Below are 13153 nucleotides of genomic sequence, written 5' to 3' on the forward strand. Positions count from 1 at the left end.
TTCAGTGATTTTTTTAAATGGATCGCACGAAGGGAGATCGCTTTTACGTTCAACGTCATGCTCGCACTAAAAAACGAGTATTTCATGGGAATCGATACTTATCAGAGAAGAAAAAGGACTTCGCATCAACATCAGCAAAGAAAGTTTTAGCAAGCATGAACCTGGATGTTCCAATTGCGACAAGTTTTGTATATTTTATATTGGATTTTGGTGGAGTTTTCTCCGGTATTTCTGCAAATTTCTGCAAATAATAAAATATACGTGGTAGTAAAAAAGGAATGAGTAGGACATGTCGAGAAAAGAATGGGAACGCGGCTTAGAAATGCAAAGTAGAATCACAAAGGCATTGGTGGAAAAGGGGCTGGAAAACTTACTGATAAATTTATTAACGACCTCACTACATTTTTTGGGCTAGCTATTCGTCGACACGAAAATTCGTTAGAAGGAATGAAGCAAGAAATTTGGGCAACTTTCTTCCATAAATGTTCTACAGACGAAAATCCTCAGCATCAAAATTGTCCAGCAGGCGAGAAAGTTGGTGCAAATGGCGCAAAGCTAAAGGAGATAGTTTCCGCCACAAGAAGGCACCTTTGACTGAAGAAGTTCAAACAGTCATCAAACCAATCTATGAAGATTTGTCACGAGATGATTTCTTGAACAGAAGTTTAGGAGCAGAGACCCAGAATAACAATGAGTTGTTAAATGCATTGATCTAGACTTTTGCTCCTAAACACCTTCATTCAGGGGCCAAGGTCGTAGAAATAGCCACTTTTCTGGCTGTAATTATTTTCAATGAAGGATTCAATGGCATTCTCAAAATCCTAGTGACAATGGGATGTCAAGTTGGTCACATATGTCAGGTTTATGCCGACCGCCGTAATGAAGCGCAAATTCGGCGGTCCGAACGACGATCGACAGACCTCGCTAAAAGAGCCAGAATTGAAACCAGAGAGCAACAATCGGCCTTACAAGACTTTTTTGAAGAAACGGAGGATGCTGTCTATGGAACAGGTATAGCAGATTAATGCTGAGTTAAAATTTCACTGTTGATAATCACATTTAAATTTTCAAATGCGTTTTTCTCGAAACTGCATCTTGAAAATCGGCTGCCACCGTAGCTCAAAATCTATCCAACCAAATTCTTTGAAATTTTCGCGACTTCTTTAATACATATTTGTACGGTCCGCAAACTAGGATAATTGCAATCGGACGGGTAGTTTTTTTTTATTCATAAAAAAAGCCGTAAAAAACATCAAAATCCAAAAAATTAAGTTTAAAAGCCCACCAAAAATTTACCTTTTAATATTTTCTAATTATCCTAGTTTGCGGACCGTAGAATATTGTCCACATTAAAATTCCGTTTAGTTTTTTTTCCTCAGATAAACACAGCGCCCTCCAGGGTGGTAGCAGAAAAACACCTTTTTTTGGAGATGGGTGCATAAATTAACACCTATTCCAAAAATTAGCTACGAAATCAAGCTGAAAAATTTATCACATATACTAGAGATATCAATGAACATATGGTGAAAAAATCACGTTTCTATCTTTATCCAATCCTTCAAAATAATTTTTCAAAAAAAGGCAAAAAAAACGGCCTTCACACGGGATGACCCCCTTAAGATTTTTCGGTTGGGTAGGTTCTGAGAACGTGACCTGTTTCACTTTTTGAGGTACACATTTTGAGCCTTCATTCCCCTATATTTCACCTAATGTCTGAAATCAGTTTCGAAAAGTACTAATCGAGCCCTTTGATCTGATATCCCACATGACCATATTCTGTGAAAAAAGTGTGCACCCTCTTTTCGGATATATGGGACACCCTCCTTCAAACTCAACACAAAATGGTGCCACTCGCTGCATGCACAGGGACACATCGACTACATATTCTAACCAAATTTCGGTACAATCGGTCTATCAGTTTCGGAGTAAATGGGGTGTGACAGACAGACATTTAATGGATTTTAATAAGGCTATTTTTTTTTAAAATAAACAGATTTTCCCTTCAATTTTCATATATGATACTGTTTATTTGCTTTTTTTCCAATTGAAGTCGTTTTGGACTCGCGGTACCAACGACGTAGTTAAAAATATCGACACCAGTTAAAGGTTAATACAGAAAAAAAAACACTTTTGATGACAGTTCAATGCAAGATTTCTGCCGCCCGGTCAGCAAGATAGTTTTCCCACTTCCATCAATTAGATATGCGTTGCCGGTCAATTGAAACACAATTAATCTTATGACAGGCTAATAACGAGATGTTATAAGCCACAGAAAGTACAAACCATTAACCATTGTCATTACAGTCCTCAGGTTCGTGTTCCTCCTTCATCGGTCCATGCAAATTTCTAAAAAATATAGTAATATACTATTCTTAACTTAATTTTTTTAATTGTAGCCTAGACATAGTATTGCAGCAGCTTTTTTTTCGGTTTGATGGCTTCTAAAAATGGGTTCGTGGGAGAAATGATCACTTTCCAGCCCCCCACTCCCCCCTTTTGCAACAAATATCAAAATTGAAGCCGGGTTTAGAAGGTACTAATCAAGACTGTTCATTTGATACTCCTCACTACTGACTATATTCGGTGAAAAAATTTTGGGTGCCGCTTTTTGCATGTATGAGGGCCCTCTCAAAATTAACAAAGAGCAATATCACTCACAACATGGATGGTGGTTCACAGTTCCCTCCAAACCACCAAATTTCATATCTATAGTGTAACATTTTCTGAAAAAAGTGCGTATCACAGAGGAACAGATAGACAATAAACCGATTTTAATAAGGTTTTGTTTTACACAAAACCCTAAAAAAAGTTAACGAAGAATTAGTATGTCAAAACATCCGGCGTTAAAACGTGCAGCATAGAAACTTGCGGCATCGAAACGTACGGCTTCCAAATTTCTGCGTCGAAACGAGCGCCATATAAACGTCTATGTCGAAACGACATGGACCCGTTTTGCAAATGCTTTGGGCAGTTAATAGTTAACGTTTCCATGCAATTATTGACAACCATGCAAGTATCGTGCACGTCAGCCATCGCCTCACACAAGAACAACATGGCTTTGTGAAACATCAGTCTACTGCCTCTAACTTTCTCGACTTTACCAACTTCATTGTTATATGTCTTAATTCCCGGCAGGATATACACCTCATTTACGCCGTCCGTTATTCAAAACAAACCCCTCTCCAAACTCTCTCTGATCAATTTAAAGCTTAAATACCATCTCATCAAAAACCATTGTTTCAAACGTACTTTTAAAATTATTTTATTATACAAGTTGATAGTTTCTAGTAACTACCCTATTCCACATTATGTAATAATTTATATAAAAAAAAAACACTCTTTTCCTTAAAATACAATATATCTAAGTAGCCACAGAAGCTGGTTCAACCTGCTCTAAAATCGGTGGAATTTTTTTATCCTCCTTAGCAACCGTTTCCTCGCTAACACAGCCTTCCACTAGTTGAATAAGTTCTGGTAGTTTATCACCAGCAATGCAGTTTCGAATACTTTCAAAGAACATTAAGTAATGATGCATGTTATGTCTGAAAATGAAATGTTCCACATATACACATATATAATATGATAAAGAAAAAGATAATGCATCTGAGAAAAATACTTACATCATTAACAAAATTGGTCCTAGCAATTCTTTCGTCTTTATCAGGTGATTTATATAGGCTTTTGTGTGCTTCTGACATGCTAAACATGAACATCCTTCTAAAATAGGGGTGAAATCCTCAGCATAACTGAAATTATACATCATTATACAAATTATTCGTTTCTATTCTCGTGAGGTCACTGCCGCATAGTCATTAAAGCGTCAATTGCACAATTTCATGTTTCTGTTGATATTTGCTATAGTGTGAAAATTATGTTTCCTAAAATAGCTCACATTCGTTTTACCTTTCATCATTGAGATCCAAAGCTAAGTGGTTACTTCGCTTCTCAGCAGCCAAATTATAATCGAAAACAAGGCCTTGAGAATTGGTGCTGGTCAAGTAAATATAAGATGTATCAAAAATGTCTACTCCTAATCGAATAAGCTCCAATACTGCCAAAGGGGTGTACGCACCCAACATCATTTTTGGTTTGTCCGTATTCAATTTTTGTACACAATGCGAGACAATATCCTTTAGCGATTCGCGGGGTATCTTAGTAGCATGTTCTCCATTCGAATGTAGTCCATCTATCATAAAGCCGCCAACTTCTGGATGTTTGGAAACAAATTCAATTGATTGCGACCGTGCATGTTTATTATAGCCACCCACTATTGGAGCTGAAACAAAAAACTGAAATTAGTAACGTCTCATTCGAATGCTATTGATGTTATTACCAAAGAATAAACTGTTCCTTAAAGTTTCCGAAATTTTATGTCTCTCTAAACAAGCTTTGAAGAAATTTTCAGTCCGATCTACAGATTTTATAACTCTTTTCTTAGAGCTATTGATATCTGTATCGTTATCACAAAGGGAATGATAGATATTTGGTTTAAATACTTCTATGATGTCCATAAACCTGCGAACAAAACATGAGCTTTAATAATCAGTTTGCATAATGCTGTGTAGATATTCCGAAAGAAAGGCCTGAGTTCGCATTCCCTTGATTACGGACAAACTGCCTTTTCCTTTTTTGATTAATGGGAGTAATAACTTCATCCAGGGCGGAGGCAACCCATCAGATACTGCCTCACTTCTGCCTTGGAAATATCATGACCGAAAGTTGCTCCGCAAAATTAATTCAATGAACTTCTACATTTCTCTTCTAGGATTCAGGTGACTAATTTACTTAATTCCATGGAGCAATTACCACAGGAATTAACCCAACAAGTAAATAATTAATAATCAACCCATTCGAGAGGAATATAGTTTTCTTCAGGAGTAGAAACTAATTCGCATACTGACGTTGAAGAAAACTCCCACACGGTATCGAGAAACTTGTAAAAGATATTTTCAAAACTCAACTGAAAGGAGCGACTGGTTTAACAAAGTGTTTCAAAAATACCAGACATGAAAGTCTTGGAAGAAAAAAATCGAAATTGACAAAATATTAGATATGACAATGCAATTCTGCAAACAATTCTTAGTTGGCGCCTTTGTAATGAATTCACTTTGAATACTACGAGGGCTAGACATATTGTGTTACCCACTTAATTAGGAAAAACCTAAACGTATAGAGTCTATTTGAACATGTATTACATAATAATCTAACCGAAACTAAATTTTACCAAGAAGCGACTAGCGCAAATCCAAAAAGCTTCCTTCTCTTCACGTGGAAGTAAGATGGGAAATAGCTAACAACGCACTACGCATCTATACTGCAGTTGACTCAGATATGAATGAGTACCTGAGTCAAATCAGGGTAATAATTTCGGGCGAGCACAATGCTGACCACATTGCCTCCTACAGTGTACGGTAGTGTACCGTTACGGTCTTGAATGAAGTGCTCTAACACACTTCAAAGCCCTAGTCCAATTTAGATTGTTGCGCCAACGATTATTATTATAAAGGCACCAATCATATGGCACATTGTTCATTTAGAAACCATATGTTTGCAAGATTTGTTCCAAAAAGGACGTACACAGAGAGAGAAAATGGTCTTCAGCAGTCTTCACCAGTGGGAAATGAGGAAACACGGAAATGAGGCTAGTACAACTCCTCGGAAAAGTTACGACCATATTTCAAACAGAAGTACAAAGGGAAGAAGAATCAGCCCTTTTCCCTGCTTTCTTCGATAAGACTGGCGATTCATTCGATTCTACTCCCGACAGACAAGCGATATATTAAGCACTAAACGAAATCACCACATCAAACCAGTTGGCATAAAACTGCCACCGAATGCTCGGTAAAGTCGGTTGACTGAACAAAGTGAGTGCTCCAGCATCATTGGTGAAAAAAAACTAACAAAAGAGCTCGTCAAACGTGTAGCTCTAGAAAAGTGGGAACGCAACTAGTTTCTACGTTATGCTGAGATAAGTTTAACTTCTGTCAACTAGCGCTACCATTCTTGCTAAGAAATACATGAAAGATCTACTATTTTCACCTATATAAAACCGGGATGGTGGGAAGAGACGACTCTGAATTTTCATTTCAATTGTATGCCATCTTTCCTTCAAAAATACCTTCAACGCCTCGAATGGGGACTGACCTCACGGCAGCGACCTTTGGCTATCGAAAACGTACTATGATTGGTTTCTGGAATGTGCGCACGCTCCTCGACAACGGTAGCAAGGGTCCTCAGAACTCCAACTTAAGCGGGAATTTCAGCGATATAAACTGGACATTTTGAGCCTAAACAAAGTAAGATGGTACTCCTCTCCCTCTTGCCACACTAATGGCAATCTGCTTTTGATGGCTCTGGATTTGAAAGGAGAGGTAAATACTGTTGGACTGGGAATAAACACCAACAAAACCAAGGTTCTCTGTTTAACAACTCATCGCACTCTCCCTATCTGCATTAATGGGCAGAACATCGAAAGCGTCGATCAATTTGTATATCTAGGAAGCGTGGTCTCTGCCGACGGCGGCACCGAAATAGATGTTGACCGACGAGTTAACAACGTTAGATCCACTTTCGCTGTGCTATCTGAAACTTAGAAATGCAGTTATCTCAACACGAAGATCAAGTTCAGATTGTTCTGTGCTAGTGTTCTTTCCGGGTTGCTATATATAAGTTACAGCTTTGTCGACGCACAGGCTTGGCGCTCGTATGTGATGTGAAGTGGTAGTGGATAGAGTGGGGCGACGCACTCTGCGGCCATCTTGGGAGAGTGGATTCCACTTCATGGCATAGTCCGCAATGCAATTGCCGCCCCTCCTTCATGTGTTGCTAGGCATCGCATCACTTGGCTGAATGTTGCCTAGCATCGTTCAAGTGTGTATTGCCGCCTACAAAATCATATAAAGATGTTTTGACATTTAGTGCAGCTTATGGTCGTGTTCGCGTAGCGTAGATGCGGTCGTACCTTTAGCGTAATAGACCAGAGTATCATAAACATGACAAGAAAGCCCGTTGGATCACTTGCAGACTCCACGCGGCGATGAACACTGAAGGCTATACTTTAAACGAAACCGAGCTGGACATTGGTGGTCAAAGGACGAAACGTGGATTGGTACCCACGATGGAGCATAAAACCTGGCAAATGCCTGCTGAATCAACACCAACAGCTCTACTACCAAACCATATCTCCACTTCCACGTGGTGACCGCTGGGAGCTCTTTCTTAACGAAAAGCTGCAGACGGAGAAGGATGAAGGCGAGTCTCCTGCGCCTAAAAACGGGACAAATTGTACCAACTGGTCCTCCAGGTTGGGGGTTGGGTAGGACTGACAACCCTACACGGAAAACAACTTGTTACGAAACAACAACAGGAGCCTCGGACTGGACGAATTACACAACGACGAACCCGGCAACGACAAAGGAAGAACGATTTGCGCAGTCTCTCATGGAACGTGCGCTCCCTGTACAAAGATGAAGCTGATGAGCAGCTAGCCGACACCCTGTCCCAATATAGGGCTGATGTAACAGCGTTACAGGAGATGCGTTCGACAGGGACCGGTTTCCTGGAGAAGAGCCTCTACATGTGCTCGGAGTAGGTTTTTAGTCAGCCAAAAAATTAAACCTGCTGTTATCGGCTTTGAAAACATAAGCGAACGGCTATGCACTCTGCGCTTGCGAAGCAAATTTAGAAATATAAGCCTCATTAACGTTCACACCCCTATAGAGGAGACTGCATAGTCGGAGAAGGATACCTTCTACGAGGCAGTAGAACGAACCCTCGAAGCCTGTCCCAGATATGATATCAAAATCATACTTGGGGATTTTAACAGCCAAGTAGGGAAGGAGCCCATATTCAGGCAATACGTTGGCTCCCATAATAATAATCGTTGGCGCAACAATCCATATTGGATCAGGGCCTTGAAGTGTGTTAGAGCACTTCATTCAAGACCGTAACTGTACACTACAGTAGACTGTAGGAGGCAAGTGGTCAGCATTGCGCTCGCCTGAGATTATTACCCTGATTTGACTCAGGTACTCATTCACAGCTGAGTCGACTGGTATCCGACATCCAGTCACGATAAGCAATCCCACCGCCGGGCTCCCATAGCTTACACCAAAATACAAATGATAACGGACTGCGGATGATCCAATTAGCAGTGCCACACGAAATGGTTGTTAGAAGTACCTGGTTTGCGCGGAAAGCGGTCCACAAACATACATGGGCCAAGGAGCAACCGCATCAGGCGTGGAAGTCAGCAGGATGAAGCCTTGTACACCTCGATGCTCATCCTGCCGAGACAGAAAGGGAAATCTGATTTCCGACAAAATGGACATATTGGAAAGATGGGTTGAGTATTTTGATGAGCTACTGAACAACCAGAACATCGGCGAGTTGGAGGTCCCGCCAACTGAAGACAACGGAAAAATACTGCCACCGCCAAGTATAGGAGAAATAGTTCGTGCAATTCATCGGCTAAAAAATCATAAGTCGCTTGGGGCCGATGAAATTACAGTCGAACTGATTAAATATGGAGGCGACCAGTTACACCAAGTGGTTGATCAACTTGTGCTTAAGTTATGGGACAGAACATCATTGGCCCATACCAAAGAGGCTTCACTCCAGGCAAATCAGCAACAGATCAGATTTTCTCTCTGCGGCAAGCAATGGAAAACTGTTGGAATATGGACATCAGTTGCACCATCTATTCATCGTCTATGATAGCATAGTCAGGGTAAAACTGTATACGGCCATGAGAGAATTCGGTATCCCGACGAAATTGAAAACACTGACTAGGCTGACTCTGACCAATGTGCGAGGCCAGATAAAACCAGCAGGGTCACTCTCAAGACCATTCGACATCAACAACAGTCTACGACAAAGGGATGCCCTATCATCCTCTTCCTCTTTAATCTGCCCCTCAAGAAAGTGATCCGTGATGCTGCGGTAAATGCAAGAGGTAAGATATTCTTTAAGTCCATCCAACTACTGGCCTATGCTAACGATATCGACATCATGGGAAGAACGACCCGAGACGTACAAACTGCCTTCATCCAGATCGAGCAGGCGGCCATCAGGGCAAGATCTTGGGCTGCATATCAATGAAGGAAGGACAAAATATATTGTGGCAACGTCAGCACCGAAGACCAACCAACCAACAACATAAAACCGCACTGGTCAAACTTGAAGAATAAAGATAAGAGAATATAACTTTGAGACCGTTGGCAATTTCTCCTATCTAGGATCGAAAATCACAACCGATAACAGCTACGATGATGAAATCCGCGCCTATTTCAGCTTACAAAAACTGCTCCGCTCGACAACGTCTCACCATAGGGTCAAAGCTCTTACTGTACAAGACAATGATCTTGCCAGTCCTCATGTATTCCTCGGAAACTTGGGTTCTTAGCAAGAAAATTTGCGAACTCTTGGCCGCGTTCGAGAGAAGAATCCTCCGAAGAATTTTTGGCCCCCTACATGAGGATGGACGATTCCGTAGCCTACACAATGACGAAATCTATGAGCGATACCATGACCGTCCGGTTGTGAATAAAATCCGACTGAATAGGTTGCAGTTGTCGGGTCACTTAATCCCTATGGATGAGGATGATCCAACCTGAAATATCTATGGTAGCAAAAGAAGATGTGGCAGATCCTGCCTGAGATGGAACGATGGCGTAGGTCAGGACGCCAGGCAGTTTTTTGGGATATCGAATTGGTGGACCTCGGCCCAAAACCGGGGTATTTGGAGTTCCTTATCAAGGCAGGCCTAGACCAGATACCGGTTGTTGCACCGTTGATGATGATGATGAGCTGCACATTGAACTGGTAGAGAATTAAGCTCGATTGCCGACCTCACATTCGTCAGCATCCCGTTGGTAAGAGCGGTGATCTGCCAATTGTCTGAGCACCACATCCACAGTGGCTAAGACACCATCTTCTCTGACATTGAAAACATCACAGTCGAAAACGCTTTCAAAGTAAAAAAAAACTTGAATGATTGGCTGGCTTGACGGAAATTTTAAAGAGAAATCTCTCGCGATTTTCACAAAAGATGACAACTCGAAAAAAAGGCTAAGACAAATGTGGGCCACTGTTTTGCCGTATAATTGAGTCCTGCAGGAAACTGAACTATTGTTGGATCTCGACTTTGAAAACATTTTGTATGCGAAGGTGGAGACCAAGAATTTCGGGAACTGAGGGAGAATACCAGGATCTTTGAGGTAGCACTACGAACCTGTAAGATCATACACACAAAGTTGTAAAGCACACGACACTTGAAAAAAACACTTCAAGAGATAACTCCGCGACTTTTCCTGGAAATATTTGCAATTCTTTGCATGCAGAGGTGAGCGGATGATTGGATTTCAGGTAACACTTCAACTGGACGCCTTCTTAATCCCTGAATTTACCAATGCAATTTCAGATACCAAAACCCTGACATTCGACGCGATTCCGAACAAAACTCTTACATTGGTTGCTAAGACCAAACCTAGCCCATTTAAAGCATACATGGACGAAGGAGTATTTCTAGCGAAGTGGAAAAACAGGAATTAGTTCTGTCGCCGAAACTATCATCTTCATATCTTCCAATTCTTTACTGAGCGATCCTCAACAAGCATATTTAGTTCATGCTATGACTATTTGCAATTACCTGTCCGCTGTCAGTTCCTTTTTGCCTCTCCTTGTGAAGAACGGAACAGCATCTTTTACATGGAATCCGGAGGGTGACTCCTCACAAGGATCCTTTAAGGTAACGAACGATAAGTACTCTGGAAATCCAACAAATGAGGCGATCCCGCTTTTAAACGCCTTCAGGGCCTCTTCCATATGATCAGTTGTGCTCAAGCATATTTCTAGGATCTGGGAGTCTTCAGTCAAATATTTGAACACTTCCCTCGATAAGTAAGGAATGCTTCCACCCTAAAAACAGATAATGAACCAATTATACAAAGTGGTTAGCATTAGAGAATATGTTCAACAGCGAAACATGCAAACTGTCATCCCATACTTTTGTTGTTTGTAATAAAAGCGGAGTTGGGAATTTCTGGCCGGTTTCCGTCTGTACGAGACAGCCCACTCGACCGGAAAGTTTTGAGGCAACTTCCACAGCAAACTTCATTCTCGAATCTACGATTTTCCAGTCAAAATCCTCCCACCGCAAATATCCTGCACCCAAACAACTCCTGCGTCCAGACTGCTAGAAAATTCGCACGTGCAACCCAAACGTCAGTGCAATCTGCTGCCCCAGCGTCGCCTTGACATCGCCTGACAGATGCTGCCATTCATCACCGCCGCACGCGATTCTAGCAGCTTTCCCGCGACCCATGCCCGATTTTGTACTAGAGCCGACTGGCATTCGTTGTGGGATTCTACAGTGGAACGGGCAGGAAAAGTGGTCGTCACTTTCGCAACGGCGACTGTAAGCGAAGTTTTTTGGATGGAAGGCCGGTCCTCTTGCGCGATTTGTTCACGTGAAAAGCAAGAAGAAGTGCCCGCGTTCGGTTTGCCCACACTCACGACTTAGTGCTGGTTCGATTATGCCCGACTTTCATTCATAAAATCCATCGTGAGTCTTTCTATTACATTCCGACGCTGCCCCGTCGTTCTTGTCGCTCGCCGTTGTCACACCCCTATAAAAAATACTCAACACACCCGCAAACGTGTCCGTGCGCCTGTATGTATACGCGAGCCGTGTCCGTGTAGCGTTCCGTCGTCTTCTTTGTGTGCGTCGCGGCGACGATGGAAGGTAAATATTTTTTTTATTCAATAATTCCTCACTCGAAATTTTCGGCTATTTTTTATCGTTTCAATTAGAGAGAAATTTCAGAATGAGCCTGAATTACACCAGGGTATTTTTCGATTAATTAAAGGTCAGGCCAGCTGCTCCCCCACGTCCCAAGCGGGAATAGGAAACGCCAAACGGGAAATGTGAGATCGAACGCTGCCAGTGTAAAACGTGTGAAAAGTTTTGTGAAAAAGATTCTTCGGGAACGGGAAAAACTGTGTCGCGAGGATCGGAGCCGGGCTCGCAGTCGCGCTTAACGTCTCCGCTGTCCGTAAGATGGACATTGGCTTGAAAAAGGAACTGAGATCGGAGTTTTACGCACAAGAACTTTACTCGCAAAGAAGCCCTAATTTTCGCGGCGGCAGTGACATAAAAATGTCGTGCATTTCGAGCAATTTCAGTTCGTTCTTCCTCGACTCCTTGAACGATCCGTCGGAGTTCGCCAAGTACCTTGGCAATTCGGAAAATAAGACGCAGACGTTCGACGACCAGATCTACGGAGCCCCAGGAACAACAAATGGGAACGGCTATGGCCCCGGACCCATGGACAGCGAAATGGCCTCGTTCTCGGCCAGCTACACCAACAGCCACCACCCGCATCAGCAGCAGCAGGACCCGCATGCGAACCACGTTGCGAACAACACACAGTCGGCAACGTTCTTTCAGCAGCAGCCGCAAGCACAGCACCCGCAGTCGCCTCACCATCAGCAGCCGCAACTGCACCAGAACCATCACGCCCCAGCAGCCCCCCAACAAACCACATCACAGCCTTATCCGCTTCCTGGCGCGGACGTAACCACCGTGATCGCAAACCACACGCCTTCGCAGCCTCAGCAAGAGTCCTCCTTTGTGGACAACACCTTCGATTTCTCCAAGTATCTCAACAATTCCGAGTACGGGACCCCCTCGGGCGCCACAGTTGACAGTGCGGCCGCTGCCGCACAGAATCAACTCATGGACTTGGACAATACTCCGCCGTCGGGTGCTTCCGGCCGAGCTGCGTCCACCAGCAACTCGGTCGACATAGACGCCTTCGATCACGACTCGAAGAATCTCTACGACATCCACAACTCGAATGAGAGCGGCATGTCGGACCAGCGCATCAGCTCCAATACCTCGGAGTGCAGCGACAGTTCGAATCAGGCCAACCAAACAAAGCCATTGACCAAGTTCATGATCAAGGAGAACTTCGAGGTGCATCCTGCCCACAAGGTGGAGGAGGGCATCTTTCAGCATATGAACAAGCTGCCGGTGAAGAAGAAGGACACCTTGAAGACGTTGGGCGTTACGTTCACGGGGCATATGTCCGTGGCAGACAAGGCTATTATCGTGGATAATTTTGCAAAATTTTGTGAGGTGAGTACTGAGTTT

At 42.8% G+C, this 13153-nt stretch overlaps 2 protein-coding genes across 4 annotated transcripts in view; one reads left to right on the forward strand and one right to left on the reverse strand.

The window, feature by feature from the left end:
* Window positions 1-3246: 3246 nt before the first annotated feature.
* Window positions 3247-11294, reverse strand: LOC119648076 (queuine tRNA-ribosyltransferase accessory subunit 2). The gene is made up of 6 exons (XM_038049561.1): window positions 11006-11294; window positions 10649-10917; window positions 4334-4515; window positions 3904-4276; window positions 3621-3746; window positions 3247-3542 (listed from the first exon to the last, which is right to left on the reverse strand). The coding sequence occupies exons 1-6, from the start codon at window positions 11114-11116 to the stop codon at window positions 3362-3364; spliced, it is 1242 nt and encodes a 413-aa protein (XP_037905489.1). The 5' UTR covers window positions 11117-11294; the 3' UTR covers window positions 3247-3361.
* Window positions 11295-11385: 91 nt separating this feature from the next.
* LOC119648074 overlaps window positions 11386-13153 on the forward strand; it is a 28482-nt gene continuing 26714 nt past the window's right edge. Inside the window, exons 1-2 of one of the 3 annotated variants that reach the window (XM_038049558.1) lie at window positions 11386-11743; window positions 11812-13138. In XM_038049558.1, the coding sequence (XP_037905486.1) occupies window positions 12059-13138 (1080 nt within the window). In that variant the 5' untranslated portion in view covers window positions 11386-11743; window positions 11812-12058. The remainder of the gene's footprint in view (window positions 11744-11811; window positions 13139-13153) is intronic. The other 2 variants (XM_038049557.1, XM_038049560.1) reach the window with 2 other exon arrangements.

The sequence above is a fragment of the Hermetia illucens genome, chromosome 2 (genome assembly GCF_905115235.1).
Source record: "Hermetia illucens chromosome 2, iHerIll2.2.curated.20191125, whole genome shotgun sequence".
Classification (NCBI taxonomy): Eukaryota; Metazoa; Arthropoda; class Insecta; order Diptera; family Stratiomyidae; genus Hermetia; species Hermetia illucens.

Coding starts and splice junctions, on each gene's coding strand:
- LOC119648076 (XM_038049561.1), bottom strand. CDS start 11,116: ATGAAGTTTGCTGTGGAAGTTGCCTCAAAACTTTCCGGTCGAGTGGGC. Junction 10,918..11,005: donor TTTTATTACAAACAACAAAA/GTATGGGATGAC, acceptor ATCTGTTTTTAG/GGTGGAAGCATTCCTTACTT. Junction 4,277..4,333: donor AAGGAACAGTTTATTCTTTG/GTAATAACATCA, acceptor TTTTTGTTTCAG/CTCCAATAGTGGGTGGCTAT.